At 59.5% G+C, this 15,656-nt stretch overlaps 4 protein-coding genes across 4 annotated transcripts; 1 reads left to right on the forward strand and 3 right to left on the reverse strand.

The window, feature by feature from the left end:
• Window positions 1-372: 372 nt before the first annotated feature.
• ZNF70 (zinc finger protein 70) lies at window positions 373-5,570 on the reverse strand. Its single transcript, XM_082353966.1, has 2 exons — window positions 5,148-5,570; window positions 373-2,044 (listed from the first exon to the last, which is right to left on the reverse strand). The coding sequence occupies exon 2, from the start codon at window positions 1,979-1,981 to the stop codon at window positions 647-649; it is 1,335 nt and encodes a 444-aa protein (XP_082210092.1). The 5' UTR covers window positions 1,982-2,044; window positions 5,148-5,570; the 3' UTR covers window positions 373-646.
• Window positions 5,570-9,557, reverse strand: VPREB3 (V-set pre-B cell surrogate light chain 3). The gene is made up of 2 exons (XM_082353972.1): window positions 7,503-9,557; window positions 5,570-6,669 (listed from the first exon to the last, which is right to left on the reverse strand). Exons 1-2 carry the CDS (start codon window positions 7,549-7,551, stop codon window positions 6,353-6,355), a joined length of 366 nt encoding a protein of 121 aa, XP_082210098.1. The 5' UTR covers window positions 7,552-9,557; the 3' UTR covers window positions 5,570-6,352.
• Window positions 9,558-9,625: 68 nt separating this feature from the next.
• Window positions 9,626-13,638, forward strand: LOC309610744 (uncharacterized protein C22orf15). Its single transcript, XM_082353970.1, is given in 7 exon segments — window positions 9,626-11,399; window positions 11,986-12,072; window positions 12,164-12,301; window positions 12,535-12,609; window positions 12,690-12,719; window positions 12,722-12,845; window positions 13,557-13,638. Coding segments are annotated over 6 exon segments (462 nt in total). The 5' UTR covers window positions 9,626-11,374; the 3' UTR covers window positions 12,829-12,845; window positions 13,557-13,638.
• A 14-nt stretch (window positions 13,639-13,652) lies between these two features.
• CHCHD10 (coiled-coil-helix-coiled-coil-helix domain containing 10) lies at window positions 13,653-15,573 on the reverse strand. The gene is made up of 4 exons (XM_082353971.1): window positions 15,413-15,573; window positions 14,943-15,162; window positions 13,950-14,097; window positions 13,653-13,851 (listed from the first exon to the last, which is right to left on the reverse strand). Exons 1-4 carry the CDS (start codon window positions 15,451-15,453, stop codon window positions 13,832-13,834), a joined length of 429 nt encoding a protein of 142 aa, XP_082210097.1. The 5' UTR covers window positions 15,454-15,573; the 3' UTR covers window positions 13,653-13,831.
• Between the last annotated feature and the right edge of the window lie 83 nt (window positions 15,574-15,656).

Here is a 15,656-nt window from a genome sequence, read left to right on the forward strand (position 1 = left end):
GCCAGGCTGCACCGTCCCCCGGCCTCCTCCGGGACCACGCCTCCACCTCCTGGAAGAGCTGCCGGCCAGAACCGCCCTCAGCTAACCCAGGTGGAGGGCTGAGAGAGCACACAGGGGCCTCACCCCCACACCCAGGATGAGTCCTCCAGACCCTCCCTCTGCTCTGTCACCTGAGCTGGCCGTCCCCACCAGTGCCCGAGGCGGGCTGCTGACGCGTCTACTTTGGATCCATTTTCCTTCAGTTGATTGGACCGCGAACACGGTTACTTCTTCTAAAAGTGCCTGATGTTAGAGCTCATCTGACATTTTCATGGGTTTAACTCCACTTTCTCCCTCTGACGTTTATTCTTCTTCTGGATTCTGGAAAAAGCGAATAGAGGGCAAAACTAAACCCCATTGGGTCACAGGTGAGCACGAGACAACTGAGAGCCGGCTGTGCCCTGGCGCCCCGGCCCTTGGCCTCCCTCCCCACCCCACCTAGTACCCCTGCTGGGCCAGGGCCTTGGAGGGGGGGGCCGGACCCTGCCACCAGGGTGGGCGGGCATTTCTAGGAGGCACTGGTCTGGGGAGGCGGGCAGGCCTCACAGATGAGCGGGGGGCTGGGCTCCAGCTGGCAGAGGCGCGGGCTGCGGCGCCAGCCCCTCCTCTAGAGCTTGTCCCCCGCATGGACCTTCTGGTGGCGGATGAGGTGCGAGCTGCCCCGGAAGGCCTTGCCGCAGCGGTTGCACTCGTAGGGCCTCTCCCGCGTGTGGGTCTTGTAGTGCTCGATGAGGGCCGAGCGGTGCCGGAAGGCCTTGCCGCACTCATTGCACACGTAGGGCTTCCGGCCCGTGTGGATGCGCTGATGCTGGATGAGGGCCGAGCTGTGGCAGAAGGCCTTGCCGCACTGGCCACACTCATAGGGCTTCTCACCGGTGTGGATACGCTGGTGCTCGATGAGCGAGGAGCTCTGGCTGAAGGCCTTGCCGCACTTGTGGCACTTGTAAGGCTTCTCGCCCGTGTGTGTCTTGCGGTGCTCGATGAGGTTGGAGCTCTGGCTGAAGGCCTTCCCGCACTCCTCGCACGCATACGGCTTCTTGCCTGTGTGGATCCTCTGGTGCCGGATGAGGTGGGACCGGTGGCAGAAGGCCTTCCCACAGAGCTCGCACTCGTGCGGTTTCTTCAGCGTGTGGATCTTCCGGTGCTGGCTCAGGCCCGAACTCTGGTTGAAGGATTTCCCGCACTCCTTACACTGATAGGGCTTCTCCCCGGTGTGGATGCGCTCGTGCTTCCGGAGGCTCGAGCTCCGACTGAAGTCCTTCCCGCACTCCCTGCATGCGTACGGCCTCTTCCCGGTGTGGGTCTTCTGGTGTTGCGCAAGGGCAGAGCTCTGGCGGAAGGCCTTGCCGCACTCCCGGCACTCGTAGGGCTTCTCTCCCGTGTGGATGGCCTGGTGCCGCAGCAGGTGCGAGCTCTGGCTGAAGGCCTTGCCACACTCACAGCACTCGTAGGGCTTCTCCCCCGTGTGGATCACCAGGTGCCTGAGCAGGTGCGAGCTCTGGCTGAAGGCCTTGCCGCACTCGCGACATGCGTAGGGCTTGGCTGGCTGTGCAGTCCTGTGAGGCCCCTCGGGTCCCGAGTCCCCCCTGCCCGCCGTCTCCCCATCGGGCTTACCGGACGCTTCCCCGCTGTGGATTATCTGGCACATAGTCAGGTCTGATTTCTGGAGGAAGGTTGGGCTGGACGGCTCATCGTCCTGGGGTCTGTCTCCTGGGGGGACGCTCTGATGCTGGACGGGGCTCGAGCACAGACTGCTATTCCCCTCATAATCGTCCTGCTCCCCCAGAGGGATCTCCTTGTAGATGACAGCCATCTGCTCTAAACCCCTTTCCTGAAGAAAAGGGTCCCCCGGGTCCTCCTCCGGGAAAAGGTTTGTCTGCATCTCCAACCCATCCTCAAACACGAAAGCCTCACCCAGCTTGGCTGCCGGGGGAATCTCCATTGTGGGTCCGGGCTCACCCCCAGTGACTGTTTCTCTTTGGGACACACTTACTGCTCTCAGATTCTGAAAAGAAAACAAGAGACACTGTCAAGTCAGCAAGTCAAGCACCTAGTAGGTGCCAGAGTCTAAGGTAGAGATAACCAAAGACACAATCTTGCCCTTGAGATGGTCCTTACTGAGTTAGAGACAAGTTTGACTTACCAGAAACAACTGCAAGGAAGACAGACAGACAGACAATGCCACACTGTGGTGTCCAGACACTAAAGGCTCAGGGTGTCCAGAAAGGTGGGCAAGGACAGGAAGTGGAGCCATTCTGAAAAAGGGGCAAGACTCCAGCTACCGGAGGAGGTTGGGGCTGGGGTCTTGTTGGGAAAGAGAGAGCACACACCTCCCTGCTACGATCGGTCGGCTGCAGGCCTCCAGCCCAGAGCCCCAGCCGGAGCCCTGGGAGTCAGCCCTTCTCATTCCCGCCGGCACACCCCATCCTGTCCACTTCCCGTCTTTACTGAAGGGGTCTCTGCCTCTCTCCTCGCTGCCACTGGGCAGCTCAGGCCTCAGTGTGACTCGCCTCCCCGCTGGCTGCCTACCTCCAGCTTCCCCCCTCCCCGCAGCCCGTTCTCTACGTGGATGCCAAGGTCAGACGCCCAAAACACAGTCCTGATCACAGCATCCCCCTTCTCAGGAGCTTGCAGCAGCCCAAGTCCTCCACACCCAGCCATGCGGCCCTGTCCCCTGCTTCTCCTTCCACACACCCCCCAAACTTCCAGCTCCACCACTCACACATGCTGCTGTTTCCTCCTCCTGACTGGTCCCCACTCTTCTCACATGGCCACTTGCTCATCCTTCCAGACTCAGTTCAAATGTCCCCTCTTCCCTGCACCCTCAGACTCTGACAATCTTGGGCACATGGCCTTGGTGACCGTGGAGCATGGGGCACATGTCCATCACAGCACTCACCACCTGGAGGGCAAATGTCATGGCAGGACTTTCCCCACCACCGCCTGCGAGCTCCCCAAGGGCAAATCCGGGGCTCCTCCATATTGGAATCCCCAGCTCCCAGCACAGCCACTCAATCATTACACACACATTTATTGAATAAATAAATGATTGAATGGAGGAAAAGTTATTTGTGTTTGTGTTAGAACTGCTTACCACACTTTTATTTTATTTTGCCAAAGTACTCTTTATTCAAATAAGTCAATTATCTGGGAGATATGAATAAATGAAACATACAAAAGCAGAGCTGCTCCGGTTGAAGGGGGTGTTTTCGGAGGGACAAAGAAGGAGGCTAGAACACCCCACTCAGCCCCCCATCCCACTGTGGGGGCCCAGAGGGAGCCCCACAGGACCCCATCCACAAACTGCTATGCAGCCTCCAGGGAAACTCTTCAGGTACCATAATGATGACAACTCGAGTTTATTGAGCAACTACTGTGTGCAAGGCACGGCTAGACCTTTTACAAGCATATCTCATGTACTCCTCAGGACTCCATACAAAGGTACTATCATCCTTACACTGAAGTCAGAGAGGAACTGCCTCAAAAAGACATACTAAATTAATCAGAATAGTCATGATGGAACTCATTCCTATTTGGAATTTTTTTTTTAATGAATTTTCAGCCAGTAGAAAGGCCAGGTGTGAAAAAAAGCACAGAACTGCAATATCCTCAAGAAGCCTGTGTCAGACTTCCCTGGTGGTGCAGTGGTTGAGAATCCACCTGCCAATGCAGGGGACGTGGGTTCAAGCCCTGGTCCGGGAAGATCTCACATGCTGCGGAGCAACTAAGCCCGTGTGCCACAACTACTGAAGCCCCCACACTACAACTACTGAAGCCCGCATGCCTAGAGCCCATGCTCCGCAAGAGAAGCCACCGCAATGAGAGGCCAGTGCACCTCAACGAAGAGTAGCCCCCGCTCGCGGCAGCTAGAGAAATGCCCGTGCACAGCAACAAAGACCCAACGCAGCCAAAAATAAATAAATAAATAAATTTATTTTTTTTAAAAAAAGCCTGTCATCACTCCCATTCCTCTTCACAACCACGGTCTCCACTCCCCCCCGCCTCACCCGACCTCCTCAAACCTCACGTCCCATTTTCACCCTGGTCCACCCCTTCCCCATCTAGCTTAGACCTTCTCTACAGCGGGTCTAACTATGGGCGTCACTTCAACCAGCTCTCTGCCCAGCATCACATTCCTCACCTCCCTGCCCTGCCACTAACTACCGACCTCCTATGCCAGCTCCTCCTAAGATGCTGAATGTTGCCAAGGAAAATCATATGACTGTTTCTGGCACGGAGACAAACTTCAAGTTTCCAATTTCAGCTGGGACTTCAGCTCCAGCATCTAATGACCTCCTTACGGCCAAGCCCTCTCTTCTGGGTCCTCACTTCCTCCCCGCTCTGGAAGGCCTCCCCAAGACATCCCTCTCAAAACCCTTCATTTCAAAGACTGCAAATTGGCACTCTGGGGATCCTGCCACAGACACGTTGTGTTTGGCTCTCAAAGAGTCAGGCTTTTCCATTTTGTTTAACTTAGCTGCCAATATTTAAAACTGAGTAGGTTTTCTCATGAAAAACTGGACGATGTGAAAATACGAGCCCACCCTTCACTAACCCACCTTGCTGGCCAACCTACCCCCACTCCCACGCCCCACTTCATTCTCTCGGTTTCTTTCCCCCCCCCCTAATTTTAATGCCCTCTGACCCCTCTTTCTCGGTATCTGGGGATTGTGCCTCCACCCACCTGCTAAATCCTGGTGTTTCCGAGGTTCCCTCCTCGGGGGTTTTCCATTCCCACTATGTACCAGCTACACGCTTAAGTCTCCACTGTGTTGAAAAAGTTGGCGATACTTTATCTGTGCCCAACGATGTTTTAAATATTTTGGGACCGAAAATCCAAAGGTCTGGAACCCCACGCTTCCCACCTCTCTCGGGCCTTCCCCGGCTCCTCATGCCTCCGTCACTCCATCCTCCTGGGACCCCCAGGGCCTGGGCACCCGGCCGACCCTCGGGCCAGTCAGGGCCTCCTGGCTGGAGACCAGCGCGCGGCCGCGCACCCGCACCTGCTTCCACGGACGGGAGCCGCCCACACCTGCGCCACCGGAGGGAGAGGTGGCCACACTGGCTGCCGCGGAGCCACTCACCTAGGCCGGGGCGGGGCCGCTCACCTGAGCGGGGGCGGGGCCGCGGGCGAGCGGGGCGGGGCAACACCTGAGCTGCTCCTGCCCGCGGCCGTGGCCTCGCTCGGCTGGGGCTGCTGACGCGGAGCCCGCGGCGGCCCGAGAGCCTGAGCCCCGCCCCCTCGCGCGGCACTTCCGGGACCGCTCTAGGCCGCGGGGAGGCCAGTGTCTCGCTGGTCCCGCCGCGCGGTACGCGTAGCCGCCTGGACGCCGGGGTCCGGGTCGCAGGACCGGGGTCAGGAGAGGCCGTCTGGTCGGCTCAGGGCTCCGGGCCGTCCCCGAGCGCGTCCCGGCTGGGCAGGCGTTGGCGGGAGCGCAGAGGAGGAAACTGAGGCCGGGACGGGCGGCCGGCTCCTGGGCACCTGTCCTGGGGGTGGGGCCCGGGGTCGTGCTGCGATTCCCCCTCCCTTCCTGGGGAGCTCTGGTCCTGCTTGCTCACCTCGTCCCCGCAGAGACAAATGAGGAGAGCCCGGAGAGGGCCCAGGAGATGGCTGGGAGCGGAGCCTAGGCGGGACCCTCTGTGGACCCCACCTCTGCATCTGAGCGATGGCCTCCGTTCAGGTGGCGCCTCTTAGGGGAACCGGGAGGGAAGCGGGGTGTGTTCTTCAGCCCCCGACCCCCCTCCCAGAGCTCCCTTCTGCTTCTGGTGGCAAGACTTGCCCCTACACCCAAGGATGGCTGCTGCCCATTCTGCCCCTGCCATCTGCCCACCTGTCTTCAGCACCTTCCGTCCTGGCCCTCAGGTGCCTCCTAGCCCCATCCAGGAGTAGGCATGGGCTCCTAGGGACCCAGTCCAGTGACCCTGTGTGTGTTGGACCACAACCAACCATGCAGAGCTGGGACCAGCAAGGGCTGGTTACTTTTTCTCTCACTCCATCTCCTCCAGTCACAGGAAGGCAAGAGCCACCATTCTGAGCCCCCTGGGGGCTGGTAGGGAGGTGGGGCCCCACCCAAGGGTCTCAGGTGCTTCCCCTTCTGCAACAACCCCCAGAATCCCTACCCCCACACTCCCAGACCAACCACAGTCACTTTTTCAGCCAGGATCTCATGGCCCTCAGAATAGTTATTGTTGACATGTTGATTATTAACCCATTTTACAGAGGAGGAAAATCAAGGCTTAGAGAAAGGGAGGGTCCCAAGGTCAGGAGCATAAGTGGGAGGCAGATGGAAGGCACTCATCCCACACCCCACCCCTAGGGTATGTAGCCCACGGAGCAGTAATAATCCGCGGCGTCTTCAGGCTGCACGGGGCTGATGGTCAGGATGCAGGCATTATGGGCTGCATCCGTGGCTGCCGAGAAGCGGTCAGGGATGTCAGGGGGGCGGTGGTGGTCCTCCTCTGAGCGGTAGTGGAGGAGCAAGCGGGGGGCGCTGCCTGCCCGCTGCTGATACCAAGACACGCCGTAGTCCCCGACGGTGGCATGGCGGGGGCTGAGCATGCAGGAGAGTTGGGCCACTTGGCCTGGGAAGACCAGCAGTGTGTCCGGCTGGGTCAGGGTTGGCTGGGAGGCTGAGAGAGACAGACACACTCAGGTCTGGCCTGGGCCCCTTCCTTCCTGCCCCTGCCCCACAAAGTCTTGGTCAGACTCCCAGGAGAATCCGCTCCCTAAAGCTCACAGCCCGGTGCCATGGGATCGTCACTGGGTGGGGCACAGAGCTGGCGACCCCTAAGCCCCCATTAGTGTCATGTTCCCAAGGAGCCATGTTCAGCTAAGAATCTAGAGTTCAGAGGGTGATCTGGTGGTCGCTGGGCTGCCCACCCTCATCCCTTGCCCTGCAGACCCCTATCACTTTGGTCACACTGGCTTGTCCAAACCCTGGCTACAGACTGACAACCCCCAAGAAGCCTCCTGGGCTGTTACTACCCACTGGCTCAGCCTCTGGCCACTGGCTGCTGAAGACCTTCTCAGGGTTAGCTTGTTCCTGAGGCCCTGTGGGGTAGGAACCAGCCCACACCAGCTTCCCCTCTGAAAAACTCAAAAGATGACGAGTCTCTGAGACCCCCAAGAGTCAGAGTCCAAAGGGACCCTAGCAATCTGGTCATTCACAAATGGGGAAACTGAGGCCCACACAGAGAAATGACTTGCCTCAAGTCTGGGGCAGGGCCACCTGTGGCCAGTTCTCCTCTCCACCTCAAGGACCCTTGCAAAGCCTTCCCCACTGCCCACATGGATTTGCTTCCTTATAGGGGGCTTCCAGAGCCAGTGTGGGAGTCCTCCTCTGAGCGGTAGTGGAGGAGCAAGCGGGGGGCGCTGCCTGCCCGCTGCTGATACCAAGACACGCCGTAGTCTCCCACTGTCTCCCACTCCACCCCCGGGTGAGCAAGGCCCAGGGAGGGCTCACCTGCCAGGAGGACCCCAGTCAGAAGGAGGGCCAGATGCCAACAGGCCATGGCCAGAGGCAGGGAGGCAGGTGGGAGTCGCTTGTTGTGTTGGGCTTGCGCTGGGCGTGCTCCAGGTGCTTCAGGGCACACTGGGGAGGCTGCTGGACCACGACAGCCTGCATGCAAATCAGCCCACTGACACGGTGGGAGGGCGGTGCTGGGCCCCAGCAGCCAGACCTTATCTTCCCAGACGTCAGCATCCCGGCCCCACAGGGCCTTCTTGAGAACAGAAGCCCGGAAATCCACATGTGCAGTTAGAGCAGGTGGCTGCTCTTCACTGAGTTATAACTCATACGGTCAAGTGCACAAATCTTACATGTATGGCTCAATGATTTTTTATATATATCCCTGCAGCCTCTACCCAGACCAAGATTTAGAACATTTCCATCACCCCAGAAGGCTCCCTCATGCGCCTCCCCTGCCAGTAACGCCCTCTTAGCCCCCGACGGTAACCGAGTGGGACTCTGTGGTTAATCAGTTTTGCTGTAGAACGTCAGCTATAAATGGAGTGATAGTGTGTCCTCTTTTGTTTCTGCTTCTTTTGTTAAACATTATAAGAGTCGTCCGTGTGTGCAGCAATGCTTAATTCATTGTCACAGCTGTGTGTAAGCCACTGTGTGGATAGCCACAATTAGTTTATCCATCTCCTGTTACTAGCCATTTGGGTGCTTTCATCTTTGGCTATTTCAAGGAGAACCGCTGCGAGCATTCCTGCCTGTGTCACTGGTGCACCTGAGCTCTGGTTTCTGCTGGGCAGGCACCCAGGACGGGGAACGTTTCCGTTTAGTGTTGGTTTTTTTTTGGCCGCATCGCACCACGCAGCATGCGGGATCTTAGTTCCCAGACCAGGGAGCGAACTCGTGCTCCCTGCAGTGCAAGCGCAGAGTCCTAACCACCGGACCGCCAGGGAAGTCCCCTTTCTGTTTAGTTTTAGTAGATACCGCCAGGGTTCCCGACATGGTTGTGCCGATCTGCACTCCTGTTGTGGGTAAGAGAGTTTGCCAGACCGAGGGGAGCTGACTTTGGTTGGGATTCAACCCGCGTTGGGATTCAAACCTGAATCCCAGATCCTCCTCCTCTTAACTGCACAACTTCAGCCAAGTTCCCCTCTCTGTGCCTCAGTTTCCTCATCTGGAAACTAAAGATGAGCATTGTGCCAGCCCAAGTGTTGTGAAGATGCAAAGTTAGGACTTTGTGGGAGTTCCTTGGTTGCCTAGTGGTTAGGATTCTGGGCTTCCATTGTGTGGCCTGGGTTCAACCCCTGGTAAGGGAACTGAGATCCCACAAGCTGCACGTTGCAGCCAAAAAAAAAAGAAAGAAAGAAAAACAAAAACAAAAAAAAACATAGATAGGACTTTGTGTGTATTAATCATGCCTTTTATATTCTCTATCCTGATGGTTTGACATCTGGGGCCTTGCTGACCTTGGAGGGACTGGCCCTCCCAGGGTCAGCCAGTTCCTAGAGACAGTAACACACTTTTCAAATGCAAACCAACCATTCCTGAGTCCACACTCCCCCGACCACCTCCCCTAAGGGGCTCTCTCATTGGACCACTGCCCTCCTGCCCTGTCACCCAGGGCAAGTACCAGACAACCAGGGACGGTTCCTGTGCCCCAGAGCATGAAGGTATTCCAAACAGCCAACCCTGAGCCTGCTCACCCCACCTCACTGTTCCTTCCCTCAGAAACCACAATAGAGGCTCCCGCCCAGGGTTCCCCCTCTCTCTCTCTCTCCTGACCAGCCCTGGTGCTTTCCCATGTGGCCTCCCTCACCATGGGGTGTCATACCTCCTCCACTGCGGAACTGTAATAAACCATCTTCTCAACGGCAATCATGTCCTGATCTGCTGGCCTTACCAAGTACCTAAAAAATAATAAAACAAGTTAAAGCAGTGTGCTCTCGTTACTTTGTAGCCTTGAGAGCTCGCTTGGGGAAGGTTACAAAGCTCCCACTGTGGGTCCCACTCCAGTCCTAACACCTCCTTAGGGCACCTCCATGACACTCAAGACAAAAGACCCCTCCTCGGCGGCCCTAAAGACAAACCCCTCGGAAAACAGAGGGGTGGTCATTGGAGCTGAGGGTCCAGGCCGGGAGTTCCATTCCTTCCAGAATCTGGCTGCAGCCACTCCTGGGCTGTGTTCTGCAGGACACGGGTCCCCAGATTTTGGAAGAAAGTGCCCTGCCTGTAAGTTTGGGAAACGCTGCCCCAGGGCTTTCCCCAGTGCTGCCTCTGAGCGCCTGCTGCAGGCTGAGCACCCAGGTAGCACTCAAAAGGGTTACTGCGTTCCATCCTCACGCTAACTTGCCCGTGGTGCTGTGAGCCATGCCAGTGGTGCCGTGAGCGGTGCCTCTCACTGCTTTACAGGTGTGAGCACTGAGGCAAGTCCTGTCCAGAGGCAGTGATGCTGACGAGCTGCGGGGACGATCTGGGCCTCCCCCTGCCTTCTGCCTTGAGCTCTGCCTGCAGAGGGGGGATGAATAGTCTAATCACCGGGGAGTAGTGGGAGGGCAGCTAAGAAGGAGGTATCCTGACCTGCCATGAGTCCAGAGGCCCAACCACAACCAGACGGAAAGAGGGGCAATGCAAACGCTGCACACGCTGGAAAACAATGGCAGTTTCTTACAAAGTTAAACATACTCTCTGCAGAGGACCCAGCAATCCCTCTTGCTGAGAGTTACAGTAGATAAATGGAAACGTCTCTTCACCCAGAGACCTGCGGGTGAGTGTCTGTACTGGCTTTACTCATAGTCACCCAAAATGGGAAACAATCCAAACAGCAGCAGGTGAGTGGATCCACAGACCGTGGCACGTCCAGGCAGTGGGACCCTCCCGGGTGATGAAAGGAAGGACCCATTGACACCGGTTGACGACCCCGGTGAATCCCGCACGCATGGAGCTAGGTGAAAGCAGCCGCACCTGAAAGGCTCCGCGCTGTCTGCTGCTTCCCTCTCTGTGACATGACAGTCTAGAAGAGGTGGGAGCAGGGAACACTGCAGCGCTTGCCAGGGGCTGGGGTGACCACAAAGGGGCATGAAGGAATTTGGGAGAGTGACGGAAATGTTGTGTATCCAGACTGGTGGTGGTTCTGTGAGACTTGTCACAACTGGAAAACACTCAAAAGTGTTTTGTTCACTCAAAAGTGAATTTTACTGTATGTAAACCATAACTCAATAAACTTGACTAAGAAAGGAAAGAAACAAGGACAGAAGAGAGGGAGGCTGGGAGTGAGCCCCGGGCAGGGGGCCTTGAGTTGATAGGGAGCCTGCGAGGTTGGTGAGGATCCCGCTTCTGCTACAGCCATGCCAGCACCCCACCCCCAGGAACTTCCCCTGCTTTCAACCTGCGAGCTCTGTCTCTACTGGTGAGGCGATGTGGTCTCCGGACATCCCTGGGCCCTGAGGCTCCAGCCCCCACTAGAGCCCTGCGTCAGGGAATGTCCGGACCCTCCCCAGAGCCCGTTACCGGGATACTGGGGGGAAGGCATTTCCTGCCTAGACCTCTTGGCAGCTCCCACTCCCATGGAGACCAGCTTGGAAGCTGGGAGGGCCTGAGTCTTCTCTGATTACTCTGATCTAGCTAGCAGGAGGAAGAGGAGGCCAAGGCTCCTGGACTAGCTGCAAGGACCCCCTGGGCTGGTGGAGCCCAGCCCCAAGGGCGGCTGAGCGGGGAGCTGCACCTGGACCCACCCACCCATCACTCCCCCATCCCCGACACACACATCTCCTGCAGGGCGCCGCACGGGGTAGATCTCAGCCCCAGCTCCTTCCTTAGTCAGGAAGTTGGGGGTTGGGGGATCAAAGCCCCTACATCTGTCTCCTTCCCCCTGCAGCATGTTTATCACGGTGATGTCTGGAGGTAAGTGGGGTCCCCTGTCCCGGCAGACTGGTGGGGGTACATTCCCTCTGCCTTGAGGGAGAGTGGGGAGGCGGCGTGGGGAAGGGGTACACATGGGAAGGGATGGGAGCGTCTGCGGAGAGTCCCTTGAGGGGAAACCCCGGCTGGGTCCTGGGAAATGCGCGTGGGCTCCTCTAGGAGCACACGGGCCACCCAGCAGCCAAGCCGTTGCCGTGGAGCAAATGTTCAAACTGCTCCATCCCTTAGCTGGTCAGTGGTCCTCCAGCTTCAGGGGGCATGAGGCACCTAAAGCTCTAGCCCCAGCTGCAGATTCCTGACCTTCTGGTGGAGGCGAGGCTGGTGCGGGGTAGGGGGTGAGGGGCTGTCAGGTGCCGGAGGTGGGGCTGAAGTGGGAGGGGAGGGTCGCGTGAGAAAGGCAGAAGTTGTGCACCCCGGTCACCGACATCTTGGGAGATGGAAGGGGGTACATTCCTAATCTCATAGCCCCATTCCCTGCTCTGTAGGGAAGAGACGGGAGGGAGGCAGAGGGTCCCAGTTTGGGGGGAATAGAGGGTGCCATTCGTTCACCTCTGCTCCTCCCCCACAGCTGGCTGCTGGGAGCTGGTGAACCCCTGGTGCAGCCTGGTGATCCTCATCACCCACCTGAGGCAGAGGGGGCAGGTGCCCCTGGATGGTGAGGGGGCAGGGAGGGGTGCTGGGAGGACTGCTGAGGGCCCCCAGGCAGGGATTCCAGCCCTGCCCTGCCTCCCTCTCTGCTCCCCCAGCGACCATCGCCCTCCTGGCTGAGGACGGGCACCTGGTGAACCTGGGTGAGGGACTGGAAGAGGGGCCTTCCCTGGCGCCCTCCATGGGCAGCCCCCTGCTGCAGGAGCGTGGGACCTATGTCCTAGTGCAGATCATCAGTAAGTGGGGCCCCAGACTCCCCCTGTGCAGCTATGTTGGAATATAAGAGGGGGGACAGCAGCCACAGACCACCCAAGCCCTGCCGAGCCCCAACTTTGGCCAGGACCTAGCCCTGACCTTCCCATTCAATGCCCTGTCCTGACCCCACTGTGGACCAGCAAACAGGTCCAGAGTGAGAGGTGGGGGTGGGGACCACCAGGCCAGCCAGGAATCAGCCTTCTTCCCTCTGCAGAGTGCAAGCGTGGGGCCCCCACCTGCTATGAGTCCCTCCTGGAGAAACTGGATGAGCGGTGTCCAGACCTGGCAGGTGAGTGTCACAGGAGAGCCCCAGGGGGAGGGTGTGCCTTCCCACCAGCCCCCCACAGGCAGGATTCTTGGGCCTTCCAGAGGAGCTGCGCTGGCTGTCGGGCCTGCCCCCCCGGGCGATGGCTGGAGAAGGCACGCCGGCACTCTGCATGGCCACCAGGAGCAAGGCCCTCCTTCACGGCCCCGAAGGGTGGGCTTCCTGCTGTCTGGGACCCACTAGCTGGGGCCGAGAGCCAGGTAAGGAGGAGACATGGATCCCTGAGGGGATGCTCATGTCCTTCCCAGGGGACAGATGTGTGTGAGAGGTGGACCCCAATGGCAACCCCCCTCAGAGACACACACGTATACCCACATGATGGAAGACACTATATCCAGAGACAGGTCCCCACCATCCCGCTGGAGGCTAAGTGCCTGCACAAGGGCAGGGAGACGTGGAATAGGGCCTGGCACACCGTAGGTGCTCAGTGCAGAGCTGCTGAATGAACCCAGTGAAGGCAGCAGCACAGTGTGTGATGGCGTTTGAAGGGCCAGCACCTCTGTTCCGGCAGGCCCCGTGACCTGGCACATCACGGCCAAGTGGCCGAGCTGGACTCAGATCCAAGGGGGTTGGCCGTGACCTCTGCCTGGCGTGATCAGGCGCAAAGGCCCAGCAGTATTCCTCTTGCAGAATCTGGAATTTCTGGGAAATTGTAAGGTCGCTGACAGAACGTGAGGCCGCCGCGGGGCTCCTAAGGTGTGGGTGTGGAGAAAGGGATCCAGAGGCAGAGATGAGAAGGGTGGAGGGGCAGGGGTCCCTGAGAGGAGACAGCACGCTCCTCCAGGGATTCCAGCCCCCAGGAGTCAGATGCCCTTGAGGCTTATGGTCACCTGCTAATGCCTCACCACCCAGTCTGGACTGCCCGAGGCTGTCAGATTACACCGGATTACAAGGTCACCTTCCCCACCCAGGACACCAGCTGAAGGTGAAGCATCCCACTCCACAGTGGGACATCCATCCATCCCCCCCCACCCACAGAAAGTCCAATGAGAGCGGACACAGCAGGCTCAGATCTAACATAAACTATTTTAATTGCACATTTTCGTCTCGGGTCATCTGTGGGGTGAGAAACCCCCTCCTCACTTCCAGTCCCAGCTATGTGGGTACAATCTGACGTCATGGTCTGGCTGTCGGTGAAGGGGTGAAGGTGGCTGCAGGGCTGGCCCCTGAATCTGCACCAGTCTCTTCAGGGCAGGGAGCTCAGACCTGCAGAGGGAGGGCCGGCACAGGTGGAGGTCAGGCCACAGGTACAAGAGGAGGGACCACTGCTCCCGCCCCAGCAGGGGTCAGGGCCTCCCGCTCACCGTGGTTGTACTTGCACTGCTTCAGGGCCTCGCTGAAGCCCTCGCACAGGGTCAGGTCGCTCTGAGCGGTGGAGCAGTCCAGGAACTGCCTGATCTCATAGGCGCAGGGCCCCATCTGCAGGGGCTGCGGGGCAGCGCGGGCCGGGGCCTGGGGTTACAGCACAGGAAGCAGCAAGGTCAGCTTGGGGTTGGCACCCAGAAGAGAACTCCAAAGCTGGGGGTGCCAGCTGCCCCTCCTAATGCCCCCAGCCCTGCCAGGCCCAGCCTGCCCTGTTTAGCCTCAGCTGCTCCATCCCTGAAACAGGGTGAGCCCACAGCCCTCTCAAAGCCACCCTGTTGGTGCTAGTACAGACAGCATTCCCAGCTGCCTCATAACAGGTATGCTGGCAGGTGGGGGTGGGAGGTGAGAGAAGGTTCTAGAAAAGCCCAGTGCTCTGCTGGAGTATGAGCCCCACCCCCACAAGTTCTAGCACCTTCCTGCTCAGCAACACTGATCCTCATGACCCCCGACCCCACCACTAAGCCAGAATTTGGTTCAGGACTGGTGGGGTGCCCAGTGGGGGATAGGCCAGCAGAGAACAGACCCAGAGTCACTGGCTACCCTTCACCCTTGGGTGCAGGGGCTACAGGAAGGGGCTGCCTGGGAGAGAGAGAGCACGGACTCAGGAACTTCAACATCCCTCCCTTCTACTAGGGTTAGGTCAACTTGGGCCAGTCTCTGAGCTCCTGAGGGCCTCAGTTTCCCCATCTTTAAAGGGCTGGTTGGTGTCTGTCCACAGGGGTCTAGGGACCTTGGCCTCAGGGGAGGGGCAGGGAGAGCCAGCCTGTGACCAGAGGCCAACAGCAGAGCGACTACTAGGACCCTTCTTGGGCACAGTCCCCGGCCGAGGCAGCTCTGGACACCCTGGACACTCCTCGCTGGACGTTCCGGCAGCTCCCCGCTCAGTGGCCTTTAGAGAAGGCGGCCTCAGTTTCCCCTGAGCCCTTGCTCACCTGCTGGGCAGCAGCCTGGGCGGGCTCTGAGCTCCCCCCGCTCAAGGCTCCGGTCAGGGCGCTGCCCACGACGTGTCCCACAGCCGAGCCCACGGCCACTCCTGCGGCCGTGGTCGCCATCTGCGCCATCAGGCCGGGCTGGCCCGACGGGGCGGGGGCCGGGGCCACGGCCGAGGGCGGCGGGTGCGCGGGCGGGTGGGCAGAGGGCGCGGCGTTGCGGCTGCGGGATGGGAAGAAGCAGGGTTAATTCCGGCGGGACTCCAGGCCTGCGGCCCCAGGGGCCCGCAGCTCCAGAGAGGTACCCTCTCCTCCTCCCCGAGGGTTGACGACCACCGTCTTAGACACGTGATTGCGGTACCCCCGCCCCTCCCCCGCCAAGATGGCGCAGCAGCCGCCAAGGTCACGCTGTCACGCCCTTGGGGGCCGAGCTTCCCCAGACCCCACCCTGCGGGCCCTCGTCCCGCTCCCACCTGGCTGGCCGGGCGGCCATGCTACGGCTCCCCCGGGGCATGGTGGCGGCGGTGGGACCGGCTGAGCCGAGTCGGAGACGGCGACTGTGACTGCGGTTCCGGTTCTGGGACGAACGCGGCGGCGCCTGTCACGGCAGGCGCTGCGGGGCGGAGCCGGGGCGGGGCCTCGGGGACACGCCCCCGGCCGGAGGCTCGGGACCCGGGGCCAGGCTGCATCCCCGCGGTTCACCCGGCCTCTCCATCC

The sequence above is a fragment of the Balaenoptera borealis genome (assembly GCF_965194805.1).
Source record: "Balaenoptera borealis genome assembly, chromosome: 14".
In the NCBI taxonomy this organism is placed as follows: Eukaryota; Metazoa; Chordata; class Mammalia; order Artiodactyla; family Balaenopteridae; genus Balaenoptera; species Balaenoptera borealis.

What these genes read in the sequence shown, in the direction of transcription:
- VPREB3 (XM_082353972.1), bottom strand. Translation starts at nt 7,551, where the DNA reads ATGGCCTGTTGGCATCTGGCCCTCCTTCTGACTGGGGTCCTCCTGGCA. An exon ending in GACTGGGGTCCTCCTGGCAG is followed by an intron (nt 6,670 to 7,502) that starts GTGAGCCCTCCC and finishes TGTCTCTCTCAG; the next exon opens with CCTCCCAGCCAACCCTGACC.
- ZNF70 (XM_082353966.1), bottom strand. Translation starts at nt 1,981, where the DNA reads ATGGAGATTCCCCCGGCAGCCAAGCTGGGTGAGGCTTTCGTGTTTGAG.
- CHCHD10 (XM_082353971.1), bottom strand. Translation starts at nt 15,453, where the DNA reads ATGCCCCGGGGGAGCCGTAGCATGGCCGCCCGGCCAGCCAG. An exon ending in ATGGCCGCCCGGCCAGCCAG is followed by an intron (nt 15,163 to 15,412) that starts GTGGGAGCGGGA and finishes CCCATCCCGCAG; the next exon opens with CCGCAACGCCGCGCCCTCTG. An exon ending in CCCAGGCTGCTGCCCAGCAG is followed by an intron (nt 14,098 to 14,942) that starts GTGAGCAAGGGC and finishes CTGTAACCCCAG; the next exon opens with GCCCCGGCCCGCGCTGCCCC.